A 17,351-nucleotide genomic window follows, 5' to 3' on the forward strand; every position below is an offset into this window, starting at 1 on the left:
ATAAACTTATTAGTTACGGAGTAATCTTTTAAGAACTTAGTGCTCAGGAAACATGGCAATTGAAGGTCATCTGTAACCATTATTCATAGTTACAGAAGTTTCTGGAAACCACAAGAACTGCAGAGTAGGTTTTCATATTTTTGTTATAGCTTCAGTTCGGGGGCTAAAAGGTCTATGCAACTGCTCCTTGTCTTCTGTTGAGACTCAGACCTCCCCACAGGACAAGTAGGAAGTTTCCTAATCCACATACAGGAAGAGGGAAATGTTTCACTCTCTCGGTTTTAGCCTACAACACAGTAGAATTAAGGATGCTATTGTCCAATCTCTTCAGTGATCGCTGTGAACATTTCGGCCCGGGGTATGACTGGTCATTCCCTGGTGATGTGACTAGGCACATCGTGTCTCCATTTACAGACAACTTCCCCAAAGACCCATACAGCAACAGATGTGAAGGAGAACCAGAAACAAAAAAAATCTGGTGGTGTGATGCATACAATACAGGTCACTAACTCTATGTATACTGTTGTGTTTCCATGATCTTTCTTCTTCTCTCTCACAGAGCCTACAAGTATTTTCTTCTCTAGCTAGTAAAGAGAATGGAGGAAGAATCATTCTATAGCATTCAGTACAAGGGTGGGATTTTTCTTTTCTACTTCTGGCCAAGTGAATGCTACAGCTGAGATTCTCCAAAGTGCCATAACTGATTGCAGAATCACAGAATGGTTGAGGTTGGAAGGCACCTCTGGAGGTCATCTGGTCCAAGCCCCCTGCTCAAGCAGGGCCACCTAGAGCCGGTTCCCGGGACTGTCTCCAGATGGCTTTTGAATATCTCTAAGGATGGAGACTCCACAACCTCGCTGGGCAACCTGTGCCAGTGCTCGGACACCCTCACAGTAAAAAAAATAAAATCATTTTCTGATGTTCAGATGGAACCTCCTGTGTTTCAATTTGTGCCCATTGGCTCTGGTCCTGTCACTGGGCACCACTGAAAAGAACCTGGCTCTGTCCTCTTTGCACCCTCCCTTCAGATATTTGAGTCCATGATGGTCCATGGTCCCAAGGCTCCATGCTGGTATCATGGTGCTGGTTTCTCTTTATATCTGGGTACAATAATGCTTTGAAGGACAGCTAAACTACATATTAAATGCCTTCCTGATGTGCTTTTCCATGTAAGCTGTTGTTTAGAACTGGCACAAGAAAATAATTTAGGGGGAAATGGTCCGTATGACCATGAATGGGAACGGAGGTGGTAATCCCTGCAGGCCTTGTAAGAAGAAAATAGGAGAAAGCTCTGCTTTTTTCAGAAAGCAGAGATGCTGTATTCTAGGTTGCTTCAGAAGGGGAAACATTTCAGGAAAATAAAATCAATGTTGTGCTAACTGAATAAATATATAAAATAGCTCCTTTGGCTATGCTAAATGAGAATCCACTAATTATTTGTACCAATTCAGATACTGGAATGCCTCAGTATGAAGTCTACTTTGCTTGAATGGGGGGGTGGACAAGACAGGAGAAAAAATGGTCCAAAATCAGCCACAAACTCAGTATCTTCTGAAGCATTATTAGAAAACGGTAACAGTGCTAACTGTGGCAAAACTTGCACCTCCTGGCTCCTGACAAAATTAGTTTTTAATTTCCTTAATTAGTTTTAACAAACAGAGCCAAGACCTGGGTGGAAGCAAAAAAGAAAAAAAAAAAAAGGAAGCTGTTTTAAAAAGGAAACTCTGAAGGAGGGGAGCTCTTCAGGGATGTCTGTTGACAGAACAGAAATGCTTAAGGACCAAAACAGTTGACGTTTGTCTCTCATATGAGTTAGTAGGGGGTTTTGGTAGGATAATTCTAGAAACTTTTGCTTATATGCTCTGTACCTACTATCAAACCATGCACCAACCATGCTGATGCAAAGCCTTATGCAGCAGAGGAAAACATGTTAGCAGGTGAGTCACAGATTTCAAACCTGGAGTAATTAAAGCAGAGGGTCTCCCACTAAGATGAGGGGTACCTGCTCAGCAAGGGAAGCATTACGTTTTCTCTTTATGACCTCGCCAACCAAAGCAGCACTAGGTATCTCACGCTGCCTCCCCTGCAGTGCTGCATTCAGCCAGCCCAGCACAAGCCCTAGTGCCAGCATGCAGGAGGGGACATACCCTCAATAACACCGAGATATTTTTGTTCAATTTTAAATACTATTCATGACATACAGACTGCATCAAGAGTCTACAGGATGAATCTTCTAGTTGCAGTTTTTTCCAGAATGAAGCTGCATCCAAGTTTCCAAGTATTTGTCCCGTCTATTCACAGGTAAAGAACTTTCATAACAAATAAACATTAAGGTTTTCTGGCATACATTTGCAAAAATGTTTCAGAATGCCAAACTTGACCTCTGTGTGGCCAGACACTGAGATTTTGCTTCAACCCAAGAGTTTATTAAGACTTACATGAAAATATTCATCTTAACATAGTACACATCAGTAGCATTTGAATACATATTTACAGATTTATTTGAACTTTTCTGAACGGCAATTCTACAACCGAGCAACATATCCATAAGTGTTTCATAAACTTTCAAACACTTACATATTTATACATATAGTTTTTGCATATATATATATAAAAAAATATTTTTGAGACTCAAGGACTGAGAATAGTCAAAAGGACATTATTGCTACATTTCCATATTTACAAAAACAATGCATAAACCTATTCAAAACACCAAGCCATTGCAAAATAAGTTTCAAAAATCCCCAAATTATAAAAATATAAATTTCAAGAACGAAAAAACCCAAACCTCTTTCAGCTAAGTGTCCGTAAAGTACCGAGACATCTATAATTATAACAACTAGTTTGTCTACAGTTGCTCTGAAAGCCAACACGTTACATAAGAGCTTTTATAGCATTAAACTGAAAATGCTCAACAAGAAGTATGCATAAGAGTGCCTCCAAACAACTGGCTAACTTTGGAAAGGTGCAACAGCCTAAGTAAGTTCAGTGCAAATGGCTGATTTTTTACTTAACTCTGAAAGACAGATTCCTGTAACATTAAACCAAATGCACAGTCATAGAAGGAGCGTGGTATTCAACATAACTCAAAATATACTACCAGTGTGTGTATTTACAATTACCTTGCATTTGGGCAGTTAGTTACACATTTAAATTGCATGTAAACTCAACCAAAATCCTGGTATAGTATAAGTTACAGAGTGCTTAAGTGCGTTGTAAATAAATAGGTACTCAACTAGTACTCTGCCTCTGACAAATGCTTCTCTCAATGCCTTTACTAATTTCTAGGGGACAGAAACAAAGGAAGAAAAGAACTAGCAGAGTTTCCTATGGGAAGGGGTTAGAAGATACTTGAGCACAACCCTAGGCTCAACAGATACTGACCCCAAAGCCTCACATCTGTCAAACAAGACCGAAGGGATTCTTTCTTTTATCCCATTTTTAAATTCAGCACTTCCCAGTTAGGCTCTTCTTCATTATGATCTCTGGACTACTACAGAAAGATGAAAAGACTCAGGGTGGGGGGAAAGTAACCCTTTCCAGTTAGCACTATCCAAGCCTGCCTGTGGGAAAGATTCACCTGGGTAGGACAAGATAAAGAAAGGGCCCCCAGGAGAGAATTTTTTGCCTCTGCTCTTGCCTAGATAAGATGACTCGTTAAACGGCCTCTCCTCCAGACACACAGTTTACTGGAAGCAGCCCTCCTCCCCTATTTTGACTAACTTGGCAGGGCCCACCTATCTTTGGTGAACACTTTTGGACATGACTATTAGCAAAACAAGCATCGAAGCCCTCGGGTTCCCAAGGCGGTGGAGGGGGGGTGGGTGGGAGCAGTTCAGGCTCCATGGTGGGGTGAGACCCAGCGATGGGCAGCTCCATCCCTGGCAGGCAAGGGGCCAGTGGTAAGTAGTGCATACACCCACAGAAACCTTGCGACCCATCTGCAAGGCTGACAGCGTGGGTGGGAAATAAAGATGAAGATTCACACTCTTCTTCCCTCCTCTGGTTCAAACCCCAGGGCTCCCAGGAGGGTTTGCTGCTGTGCAGACCAACTTTGGAAAGGTCTCAGTCCCTTCACCTCTCTCACCCAGGTACATCCAGCACCCTCGCTGGCCTCCAACCTATGATACCTACCTGGGAAAGCTTCTCAGGCTTGGCTGGACATGGAAAGGGGTTTGCAAAGCCATTAGCTTCATATTTGTTTATTTCTTAAATTCAGCAAAACAAGATTAACCAGAAAATGACTGTACGCCTTCCAGGCACAGATCCACAGAAGGATCACTGCAGATTTGGTTTGATCTGCAGTCATCTTGTTCCACACCCTGGCTCAGGATTTCTTTTGTTGGTTGTTTTTTTTTTCTTCAGATCTGGCTCTCTACTGCAAATACACACAATATAGCAAAATATATACAGCTTCAGTTAACATTGCAATGATGCCTGTAACCGTGCTCAGCAGATTAAGTTTATGTGTAACAGTGTGTGGTGAAGGACAGTATTACAACAACGTTTCAGCTACACAGTGGTAGTAGTGAGTAAAAGTAAGAGAAATTATTGAAGTCGTCCGTCTCTCACCCCCTGCACAATACAAACAGCTAATACATCTGGCCTCCTCTTCTTCCAGATGCCACTCAAACATCTTCGCGTACCAGGAGGGGCTGAGTAGATGAAGCACTGCTACCCACCGAGTTAATCCTCACCGAGTGATCTGGAGCATTTCCTTGACTGGAAGGTGGAGTTGAGAAGTTTGCATAAACCTGAAGAAGCCAAAGACCAGTGTCAATACTCTGCAGACTACTCCCTTTGCACATACTTGGAGAACTCTCCTTTCATAGCCTTTTCCCACTGTGTACTACACACCGCCGTGGAAGGGTTCCAGCTCAGGTGTTTCTTTGCAAATGTAAGGAGAGTTTCAAAAGGTCTTGAGCTTAACTGCTCTTTTAAAGAATCAAGAACCTCAATCACAGTTATTAACACCACAGCTTCCAACTGCATACCAAATTTCAACTGAGCTTGAAAAAATGCAGATGAGGTTATTACTAAACTCCCCCAGAAACCTCACTAATACTTCCTTCACATTCTTGCTTTTGTTTTAGTAATTCCTCCACCTGCCAAAAACACGCTACAGGATGCAATCGAACACCAGCAGCTTTCAGTTTCCTCTTTTCTAAAATTGTCAGGAAGCCATGTACTCTGTGCCCAAACAAGGCATCCAGAAGGTAAATGGAAGCTTTGTTTTTAAACCAGGTTTTAAACTTACTTTTTTAAACCCCAGTAACACACAATGTTATTGTGAGAAAAAACCCAAGTTTCTGATGTGCCTCCAATTTTTCTTCGGACTGTTTTGTCCAGTTACCCTCTCAGAAAAAGCTTTTGCTAGGGAATGGTTGAAAGAGCAGTGAATACAGTTTGTCACGACATACCTCCAAGCTTATATAAATAGAGCTACGGGAAGCAAGTGAGAAGAGGCAGAAGAGCACCAAAAGCTCAACCTCTTCATCCAGAAAGCTTTTCTAATAAAAGCTAAATATACTTCACTTCTGAGATGTTTCCCAGATTAATAAAATATTTCATAGTTTAATATAAGATGAATTTATGCAGTACCATTGCATTTTGTAACATCAGAATTATAGTGTCAGGTTGAGTAAGAAACATCAATCATGCAAAGAATCTTCTCCAGCTGGTATGTTTTGGGTATGGGCTTAGACAGCTACTGTCTAATGGCACAACCAAGAAGTGAGAGGCCCAGACATCATTCCTACCACCCAAACTGATAGTGCAAAGCTACATAAATAATACTGGAAAAATGATGAGGCGCCCGGGCTCTTTGCTCCTCACACCTCTAGTCTAACGTCTTGCTTGAAACAGCATTGACTCCAAAAAAATGATGATCTGTAACTTACCCGAGGGGCATTATCTGAAAGCTGCTGTTCTATCAGCTGTACTATTTGTTTAAATGTGGGTCTCTGTAAAGGATCAGCATCCCAGCAACTCTTCATTATGTCATACCTGCAAAGATACTGAAATTAAGTACCGCTCACAAGGAAATCCTTAAAGCTCTTATCTTGCCTCCATTATTATTTGAAAGAAAAGTGTGACCCAGTTCCACAGTTCACTTTCTTTAAATGACTTTAAGAATAGAAATAGTACTGCTAAGACCTGTGCTTGTGACAACAAAGGACTCAATACTAATAGGAGTCTCTGGACAGAGTTTTCTTTGACAGCTTGCTAAGTGCCAATCCCTTCACAAAACAGTGAATTAGGGATGGCTCATAACGAAGATCAGTAGCCAGTCCTCTTGCTGTCAGGAAGTACAGCACAAATGCAGATGCTGTACAGTCTGGTGATACATCTCACTGACTGCTCTATCTGAATTAAAAATGTTTAATTATGTTCTGTGATCCGTCAATAATTTATTGATATGGAGCAGATGCCACGACAAAGTGATCAGATGGTAGAAGGCATGAGTGTATTTCATTGCTTGTAACAACACAGGCATGTATTCTGCTAGTTAGAGTATATGAATTATTTAAAACATGAAAAGAACTTAAAAAAAAGACAATGGGGCAGTGCAATAAGCCCTAATGCAAGAATGGAAGCTTCCCTTCCTTTGCATCGTTGCTGGTGTTTGGTGATCAGAGGTGCTTGTTGCTCGCTTACATTTCAGGTGGTGCACACTCAGGGCTGAACATCCTGTATCCCTCCTTGATCATTTTATAGAACTTGGAGTCCACGGGCATCCCTGGATATGGGCTGCTTCCTGTTGAAAGAGCATGCGAGCAACATGATTTCTGCATCTGCAGTAAAACCAAGATGAAACAGAAATCCTCTGAAGTACAGATCTTGAAGGAGCTTACCTAAAGAAAAGAGCTCCCAAAGCAGTATTCCATAAGACCAGACATCACTCTCAAAGGTGTAGACGCAATTGAAAATACTTTCAGGTGCCATCCACTTCACAGGAAGACGAGCCTTTCCAGGGAAAAGAGAACAAATTAAGACAATGGACATAAGGCATACAAAATTTACAAGATAAAATTAACCTTTTCTACTTCTTATGTGCTTTAAATATTTGTTAAAACAAGAAATAGAAGTATCCAACCAAAAATGGAAATCTCGGCATTTTAGAGTCTCCAAGTGCTGCATGGTTACTGATCCATCTTTCTGTGGGTCTACCAAACTTGTGCAGTGCCTTGCACTCTGATTTTCTGTATACTGTGTGATTCCTTCTGTCTTGTTTATAAGGGATGGCAGGAAGTCAGAGCAAAATAATGTACATGACCATGGCATGGTTCCTTACATAAACATGCAAGTCTACTTCCGTGGACTTGCTACCATAGGCACACAGATGAGATTCACATAGTCAAGATGGTTCAATGCTTTAATCAACAGTTAAGACATCTGCTTTAGCTTCTCAGTGTACCAGAAAAAAAAGGAAAATTCACAGGAAAGAAATACATATTGACATACATATTTTGGGCGGGAGTGTTGATTTGCTCGAGGGTAGGAAGGCTCTACAGAGGGATCTGGACAGGCTGGATTGATGGGCCGAGGGCAATTGTACGAGGTTCAATGAGGCCAAGTGCCGGGTCCTGCACTTCTGTCACAACAACCCCATGCAGCGCTACAGGCTGGGGAAGAGTGGCTGGAAAGCTGCCCGGCAGAGAAAGACCCGGGCGTGTTGGTCAACAGCTGGCTGAATACGAGCCAGCAGTGTGCCCAGGTGGCCAAGAAGGCCAACGGCATCCTGGCCTGTATCAGAAATAGTGTGGCCAGCAGGAGCAGGGAGGTGATTGTCCCCCTGTACCGGGCACTGGTGAGGCCGCACCTTGAGTGCTGTGTTCAGTTTTGGGCCCCTCACTACAGGAAAGACATGGAGGTGCTGGAGCATGTCCAGAGAAGGACAATGGAGCTGGTGAGGGGCCTGGAGCACAAGTCTTATGAGGAGCGGCTGAGGGAACTGGGGCTGTTTAGCCTGGAGAAAAGGAGGCTGAGGGGAGACCTTATCGCTCTCTACAACTACCTGAAAGGAGGTTGTAGTGAGGTGGGTGTCAGTCTCCTCTCCCAAGTAACAAGCGATAGGACAAGAGGAAACAGCCTGAGGTTGTGCCAGGGGAGGTTTATATTGGATATTAGGAAAAATTTCTTCACCAAAAGGGTTGTCAAGCACTGGAACAGATTGCCTAGGTGTCGTGGTTTAACCCCAGCCAGCAACTAAGCACCACGCAGCCACTCACTCACTTCCCCCCCCACCCAGTGGGATGGGGGAGAAAATCGGGAAAAGAAGTAAAACTCGCAGGTTGAGATAAGAATGGTTTAACAGAACAGAAAAGAAGAAAATAATAATGATAATGATAACACTAATAAAATGACAATAGTAATAAAAGTATTAGAATATACCAATGATGCACAATGCAATTGCTCACCACCTGCCGACTGAGGCTCAGTTAGTCCCTAAGCGACAATCCCCCCTGCCCCCACTCCCCCAGTTTATATACTAGACGTGATGTCCCATGGTATGGAATACCCCTTTGGCCAGTTTGGGTCAGCTGTCTTGGCTGTGTCCCCTCCTGACTTCTTGTGCCCCTCCAGTCTTCTTGCTGGCTGGGCACGAGAAGCTGAAAAATCCTTGACTTCATCTAAACGTGACTTAGCAACGACTGAAAACATCAGTGTGTTATCAACATTTTTCTCATACCTAACTGAAAAACATAGCACTATACCAGCTACTAGGAAGACAATTACCTCTATCCCAGATGAAACCAGGACACCAGGGAAGTGGTTGAGTCACCATCCCTGGAGGTATTTAAAAGACATGTAGATGTGGTGCTTAGGCACATGGTTTAGCGGTGGACTTGGCAGTGTTAGGTTAACGGTTGGACTTGATGATCTTAAAGATCTTTTCCAACCTAAACAATTCTATGACTATGATTTTTCATAAGTTTGTGTGGGGACAGACATCCCTTCGGAATGCTAACTGGAGCAGAGGAAAGGGCTTCTGTCCTAAGCATTTGTCCTGCTGTGGGGGAAAGCAGGCCTCTTCCTTTTAAGTGGTCTTGCAATGATGTGGCCAAAGATATACTTCAACCATACTATAGAGAAGACCCTCGATGTCTTCTAAGGAAAGGAGACCCAACAGAAAAGGAGGTAAATGGAAAGAAAAAGAAATGAGGTGGAGGAAAGGCAGCATTTGCCATGGGCTGGCTCACCAGAGAGGCAACCAGAGTTGTTTATTTCCTGAACCACACAGACAGCACTCTTCTTGGCCAAGCCCCCATGTGCTGTCAGCAGCACTGCCTCCCAGCAGCGTCCACGGCTAGCGATGCCCCAGCGCTCCTGATCTGCTTTAAGATCAGGCCAGATGCAACTAAACACCTCCTGCAGCCACTGCTTCCTCTCTCCCCAGGCAGCTGCACCCTATCCTCCTCTGACCCTTTCAGGCTACATAAAATCCTATTCTCAGGCAACTCAGGAAACTTAAAGGGTAGCCTAGACAAGTAAAACTTAATTACTTATTGCCCACTTCCCTCCTAAGCTGCTGGTCTGCACTTCCCACTCCCAGGAGCCTTGAATGATCAAGCAGCTCCTGACCTGACCTTGAGCCTGAAAGCAGCTTTCTTACACTAAATGGCACTCAACATCTTGCCAGGACAGCCATTCCTGAATTGTTTCAGCTCCTATTGTTCCCTAACCTCAACTTCTAGGCACCCAGTGGCTGGTAGCAACGTTGTTTTTGAAGACAACCAATAAACCCATCTCTCCCGTAGCCTAAAATGGGGATGCTGTAGGTACCTGGGACATCAGAGGCTGCTGGGTGACAGCAGAGCAGCAGAGATATCTCAGATACCTGAGGTGCCATGGACTGGCTGAGGTTAACCGAGTGTGGCAAACCACTTTGGTGAGAAATGATCAGGTGTGGGATTTTCTCTCTTAGCCAAGTTTGCCCAAAGCCAGGATGGGCAAGCTTCAGTTCATGTGTTGTCAAGTCCCTAACTAACAACCAGCCCCTGACCATGGAGCACTCAGCTGGGCTGGGGAGGAGGGCTGCCTTGTTCAACATGATCTTCTCTCCTTTGAAAAATGGCGCAAGTGAAAGCGTGTGTACTCTGAAGGCAGTGGCTTGCTGCACATTACTGACACAGATTTAAAACACCAATCCAGGCAGTGCAAATCAGTTTGAGGTGCAAAATACCTATACTTCGTGGCACACTTCTCCAGCTTAACCACAGACAAGCTTGATTTTCTTTTGTAGTAGGGCTCCTTTTACTGTACTAGCACTTTAAAGGGGACTTCGAGTGCTGCCAAGGTAATCTGCATCACTTCAAAGTGTCTTTGTACCCCTCCAGAGGTCTAGCAGGTACTAGTGTGATTTAGTAGGTACTAGTGTGATTGATACTCTTCTACATGGGAGGTTTTAAACTCTTCTCATCAAAATATAGTGTCTTGTTCCAACCCTGTTACAGGGTTTGAACTATAGCTGCAAGTTAAGGCTGTATTTGTTACATATACAAGGTTAAAGTCTGTATATGGAATCAGAGAAAACCAGGGCTTTTTTGCCTCCCACTATGCCCCAATCAATAAATTTACACTTCAGGATCCAGTTTCCACTGTCTGAGTGATGCTTTATAGCAAAGAACAGGATGCAAACCCCTGATTATGTATATATTTTTAAAATAAACTATTTCAGTAATGGACAAATATAGCAATGCCCAGAGAAAAAGTTTCAAAATATTTATACTTAGGATAGGGCTACCAGAATATTCCAATGGCAAAACTTGCAACTACTCAGAGAGCTGTAACTTTTAGTACGTTCAGATACAACAGAAAGACTGGGAGTTACATTGGTGCAGCAAAAACATCTCTTCCACTACAACATACATTCAGATACCAGCACGTTTTTTCCAGTGTAACAACATGTATATACCAAGGGTTTTTATCAGCATACACATCTACATCAGGAATCGCTCCTCCTAATGTTCTTGACCAGCATGCATATATATCAGAATTGGGAAACCTAGGTTTCTGCCTAACTAAGAAAAACTTTTCTTTCCACGTCAAGACAACAGGAATTCCCCTAACTTAAAACAGGTGGATAAAATATCATATATACTTACGTTTCCTTTGACCACATAATTTGAGTCATTCCTTATATCTCTTGCCAGGCCAAAGTCACAGATTTTTGTTATTCGACCATGAGTGAGAAGAATATTTCTTGCGGCCAGATCCCTATGAATGCACTAAATAACAAAGACAAACAAACAAAGCTATTTTATAATATCCTGAACAGGCTGTTGCTTGGTTACATGTTTACTTAGCTATATAACTTACTGCATTATGCATTTTATGGCAAGCTGAAAGTCATAATGAAGCCAGGTGTTGATAAGCTTACTCAGATGATTAAACATTCTGGTGTAGTGTCTTTGCTATCATGACATTGATCCACACAGTTAAGCTTGTCTATGCATTTCTTTTCTAAAAGACCACTTGTAGTCATGCTGAATTTTCTAGTGTTTCATGTTTGCAGTTAAAGTTTAATGTACTTTTTCTCTGACTTTTTATCAAAAAATCACTGGCTTGTTTCCTAACACAGGACACATAAGAAGAAAATGTGGTTTGTTTCTAAAATAATTCCAACCTTTTATGAAGTAGCTATTGCGTTTGAGGGGAAAGTGTTGAAAAGCTGAAAATAGGGAAAATTATGGTAACAACTTCAAAGCACAGAAGTCAGGAAACTGAATCCTATTTCAAAAATACTCCTCTGGAAGACTTGAATTATTAAGTACCTAGGAGAGTTTTATAAGTAGGCCTAAGTATTTGAAGATTGTGGAAATTTTCACGTGCCAGTATCTTTCAATGAATAGGCGAGCATTTAGTGACCTAGCTAGCTTATACTGCAGTTTTCACTTCAGAAGTGTGTATGTCTTTGTAACTGCAGCTCCAGAAGGGTGCCTGAGTTTCCCAGCGGTTGCATTTTCTTTGTATGCAACCGTGGAGCCCATGTGCATTTGTTAGAGAATGGAGGTAGTTCTCTAACAAAATGATCTCTTTTTCCATCTGGAAAGGAGAGCATTGAGCTCCCACTTTACTGATGGTATATAGTATGCAGGCCACAGCTTTCCAAAAAATAGCTGAAGACAGTTCAATTTTATCTTCATTTTTTTGCCTTGAAATACAAAACTTTATGAGTTCCCTTCAAAAAATGACTTAAAATATCAAGAATTATGCAAATCAAACTCAGGAAATGATAACTGCAAGTTGCATAAGCAACTTAATCTCTGTCCCTTTTGCATGCTTACACGAGGAACTATTTTTAATGACAATTACTATGTCAGAGGACTCTCCTTCACCTCCCAATCCAACACATTCTTCACTTTGCATATGAAAATTACTGTACTGAAGCAGTAAAGTGAAGGAACGGCCAAGCATTCAGCATGTCTCTGCCTTGTTCCTCCAGAATCAGTGCAGTTTGCATTGAATAAAGACTTTGTCCATGGGAGGAAGTCCTGTCTTGTGATTAAGGCACCGTGTGCTTAATAAGGGAACTATCCCCCCAGGACAGGCTCCTATCTTGACTCCTACACAGAGGCACTTTTATGCTTCTGAGCCTTGATACACAAGTTGCAGAAGAGCAGCTGGGGACTCTGCACTGCTGGTCTGTGTGGACCGACCCTCCCTCCCCAAGGGTATGAGGCAATGTGAAGCATCTTATCCATCAGCCCACACTACTCTGCATTTACTAGTTGGACCGAAAAGCATGTATGTACGCAATGACCAAAGGGGACCGAGCACAGTAATGTGTTAGTGCAGTGCAATTTAACTCTGTGACAAAGCCGTTAATTCTGCACTGCCAAAGCGATACTGCACATTACTTCCCAATCTCACAGTGAGGTGGTGTTACATTCGTTATTGCCTTTGATACTCAATGTCACCGTGTCTGTTTTTATCAATGGAAAGGCTATAAAGAAAACAGTCACTGGGAACAATGCATAGTGAATCCTGGGGCTACTCTATAGGAAAATAAGAAGAAATAAAGAATATGTGTGCTAAGCACTGGATGTCCTCAATCAAGAAGAAATAAAGAATATGTGTGCTAAGCACTGGATGTCCTCAATAGTGAAGGATCCAGGAGCCTGGTGAAAACCATTACAATCTGTAATATAATGTGTTTGCCTGTCAGGCCTGTTTTAAAGCTGTTGATAGATGAAAAATAAACTAAGGGCTTTGGAAGGAGGAACAGTGGGGAAAAAAAACAAGTGCAAGTTTTAATGTGGACTTTCTTTGGAGCAGAATTAGAGCCACATTTCTCAATACTAACACAGGATCCCAGGATTACCTTATTTTCCTCAAATTGCCTAAGTTTGGTTTTGAGCTTTATCCAATGTGCACCTGTACTATCCTGTGTCTATATTAGTTACAATGTTTACATGTTAAATGGCATTTTTCAAATAAAATGGAAGAACAACCATAGGAAGATCATAATTACACTGTGCTTAAGACTTCTACTCTTTATAGATCCCTTTCTGTTATGCAATACCTCTCCTATGAAACGCAGAGGAATGTCTATTATGGTCAGGGTAGCCAACAAAGATTCTTTGTGGGTCTCTAGGCTGATTTTATCTTTCCAGAAAATTAAAAACCAAGACATAGCCTGTGCATTAAGCCATACTGCTAAAAAAAAAGCATACAATGTGGTAGCTCCCCTGTTTAAGGCAGTATTCTGCATGAGAGAAGTAGCAAGTGCAGCGTTGTTTAAAACTCATGCAAACAGATAGATTTGCAGCAGTCTTCATACTGTTCTTTAGTTTGTAAACTCTCCAGCAGTGCCACAGAGAATATATCCTAAACTCTCGAGATTTAATTGTTTTTGAAGGTGTCCACATGTTGGGTTTCCAGTTCTTTCCTGAATTCCATTTAATTCCTGTACACCAGAGAAGACTGAAGAAATAACTCCTTGGGGTTTCTATGGGTTTTACTGCCTCCAAAGCCATCAGGAGTTCTGATGAAACTACCTGTGTGCTCCAGGAAACAAAGGAATGGCTGGAGATCAAACCCATAAGAGCCACCACCCAAGCTAGGCAGGGTTCAACTGCACTTGCCATCTCCCAACATATGACATTATTAATCAGTGCAGCCTCGGGGTGCAGCAAACATACTTCACTGCAATTCCTCTCCTCTGGCTCTTCTCTTGACATTTCTATGACTAGTTTCTGTTCATGAGCAAGGCCACTGATTCTACTAGCCTGAACTGTGGATATGCAATAGCACTGCTTCACACTGACTACTGTGCACCCTACATTCTGTTTTATGGGATATAAAATGCCACTTTTGGCCAATGAGCACAGTACAGAACTCCAACAGTAGCCAAAGCTTCAGGTACAAGAAGGAGCATATGAGTTTGCAGTGCTTGTTGAAAAGAACACAGAAAGAACATGTGGATCATATTAAAACACTGAAAGTGATGCTAAAGGAAATCAGAAATCTACCGATTCTGTCCAGCTCTGAAAAATTCTTAACTTACATTTTTGGAGGCAAGGAAGCTCATGCCTTTTGCCACCTGGTAAGAAAAGCTTAGTAGATCTTCAACATCTAGAGCAAGTTCATCATCTTCTGACATAGAAAGGGTAACATCCTGATCAGTATAGGATCCTGCACAACACAAACACCAACAGCCTTTGAGTGGAGCAAGTGTAATCATTTAGAAAGAGAGCTATCTTAACATTAAACAAAACAGTGATCTGGGTAAGTACCAGACTAGAGTCATGTAAATAGCCATCACCAAAAAGCAAAAAATAATCCTGGTACTCCATTTAAGTGTGGAGAAATACAAGACACTGTAATTTAGCATATTGTTATTTCTCAAGCCTTCCCACATCTAGTAATGAGTTTTAATTGTCCCCATCCATGAGGCAAAAGTGTGATAAAATTGAAAAAATCCATGAAGCCACTCTCTCTGCACTCCCACAGCAAACAGAATTCCTTGTCACTGTACTCACCAGATTTCACTGGTCGTTTTTTATCAGCTTTTGGTGGGACTGCATACGACACTCCTGGTTTCATGTCCATGTACTCATTGGCAACATCACTGTACAGGCAGCAGATGAAATGAAACATAGTTTAATGAAAAAGATCTCAAAAGCCATCCAAACAAAAAGCCAACCAACCTCCTGAATATAACGCTTTACAAATGATCAGTAGATTGGAAACTCATGGGTGTGTAAAAAAGATGAAGAAAGGCCTGTGCAGAAAGAGAGGTTTGTCAGTACAGCTGATGATACGTCTCAAAGTTTGGAGTTTGGCTCAGGTGAGCAAACAAAACCGTTCATACATATACTGTTTATACAGACTTCACTCTCTATAAATTAACATCCAGATGTCTCACAGGATCTGCTAGTGCTTCCTTCTTCTGCTTAGGCCAACTTCTACCAGAATATTTCAGCAACTCAGTTGAAATGCAGAAGACAAATGGTAACAAATGTTAAATTCAGAGATTCCCAAGTTCCATAGGGGATTTGTATGTATTTCAAAGAATCAGCCAAGGCTTGGGACAGGCATCTGCTACATTTTTTAAGGTTAAGTTTTCTTATTGCTATATATAATTCAGATGTACAGATTTTCATACTATATGGTTTATAAATATACAGTTAGGCACCTTTAGAAATGATGGATATACTCTGGCATTTTTCATGTCATTGCCATTAGAACTCATATACATAGCCCTTCCTTAACCCGAAATATCTGTTTAGCTTATGAACAATAAATACAGCCACACAGCTAACATGGAAAGGAGTAATGAGATCACCAATAGCTTTAGTCACCACCAGAAACACATCTGACGCATTGTCCTGGTTTCAGCTAGGACAGGGTTAATTGTCTTCCTAGTAGCTGGTATAGTGTTATGTTTTGGGTTCAGTATGAGAAGAATGTTGATAACACTGATGTTTTCAGTTGTTGCTCAGTAGTGTTTAGACTAGAGTCAAGGATTCTTCAGCTTCTCATGCCCAGCCAGCAGGAAGGCTGGAGGGGCACAAGAAGTCAGGAGGGGACACAGCCAGGACAGCTGACCCAAACTGGCCAAAGGGGTATTCCATACCATGTGATGGCAGGTCTAGCATATAAACTGGGGGGAGTTGGCCGGGGGGGGGGTGGATCTCTGCTCGGGAACTAACTGGGCATCAGTCAGCGAGTGGCGAGCAATTGCATTGTGCTTTTTGTATATTCCAATTCTTTTATTATCATTACTGTCATTCTATTATTACTATTATTATAATTATTATTTTCTTCTTTTCTGTCCTATTAAACTGACTTTGTTTCAACCCATGAGGTTTTGTTGGTTTTTTTTCCCTGATTCTCTCTCCCATCCCACTGGGTGGGCGGAAAGTGAGGGAGCAGCTGCAGGGTGCTTAGTTGATGGCGGGGGTTTAACCACGACACACATTTAGCAGCTGCAACTTTGCACTAAATACCAATATGAGAATTTGGTAAATACTCTGTCATTAATACCTCAATTCACAAAATGTGCTCAAACAGTGAGATTCCTTCACTGAAAAGAGGGCACACCTCCAATAGCAAATCATAGCTTTGTGTTCATCACCTCAGTGGTCCCAACCTCTCTGGGGCGTCACCAGCTATCCGTATATTACCACGGCACAAACAGTTTCACCAGTACTATGTCCTGCTGGGACATAGGACTTTACCACCTCCTAAGGGCCTGCCCAGTTCTTTTGTGTCTGCTAACACAAAGTAATGGGCCCACTGGGGCAATAAACAGACTACTAATAAAAATGGGCAGGTATTGTAACAGGCCCTACGTTTTGGTAAGCTATGTCTCCCTCACTTCGCAAAGGGAAGGAGCGAGCAGGAAATCTGCTTGGAAACGTACTTGGAAAGAGCTCTGGGCTGGTATCTAAAACAGAGCGGTTAAAAATATACAGATGAAGTAACTTAAAAAAACCTAAGTACAAGAGCAATCTCAGAATCGTGACATGGGTCGTGTCATCACAAAATTTAGCGAGCTATCGGTGGCAGCTTGCCTGTGATATTGTAAGGTGCTGGACTGATTTTCTAAGAAGTCATTTCTGAAGGCAGGAACTTAGAGGAGCTCAGAGTATTAACACCCCAACACTGGGGGAATTGTCATTCAAGCTGCTAAATGAGCACTGCCAATGTTTAACAGGAACGATAAACACAAATACGTACAAAGATTGGAGCCAAGGAGTTGCATGAAATAACTACAGGAAATTTGATAAAGAAGTAAAACAGAGAGTGTATACAAGCAATAGTGCTGTGTTAGAATAAACCACCCACTGTACAAATCGTCTCTTTAATTAAATTGTTTCCTTGCACAGCAAAGAATTTTC

The 17,351-nt window shown here is 42.0% G+C and overlaps 1 protein-coding gene across 1 annotated transcript in view; it reads right to left on the reverse strand.

Annotated features, from left to right (window-relative positions):
* Positions 1-2,404: 2,404 nt before the first annotated feature.
* KIT (KIT proto-oncogene, receptor tyrosine kinase) overlaps positions 2,405-17,351 on the reverse strand; it is a 59,760-nt gene continuing 44,813 nt past the window's right edge. Inside the window, exons 15-21 of the mRNA XM_069790070.1 lie at positions 14,988-15,076; positions 14,513-14,640; positions 11,109-11,231; positions 6,855-6,966; positions 6,658-6,757; positions 5,901-6,006; positions 2,405-4,754 (exon numbers count right to left, since the gene is read on the reverse strand). Coding sequence (XP_069646171.1) covers positions 4,629-4,754; positions 5,901-6,006; positions 6,658-6,757; positions 6,855-6,966; positions 11,109-11,231; positions 14,513-14,640; positions 14,988-15,076 — 784 coding nt within the window. The 3' untranslated portion in view covers positions 2,405-4,628. The remainder of the gene's footprint in view (positions 4,755-5,900; positions 6,007-6,657; positions 6,758-6,854; positions 6,967-11,108; positions 11,232-14,512; positions 14,641-14,987; positions 15,077-17,351) is intronic.

This window comes from Haliaeetus albicilla, chromosome 1, assembly GCF_947461875.1.
Source record: "Haliaeetus albicilla chromosome 1, bHalAlb1.1, whole genome shotgun sequence".
NCBI classification, from domain to species: Eukaryota; Metazoa; Chordata; class Aves; order Accipitriformes; family Accipitridae; genus Haliaeetus; species Haliaeetus albicilla.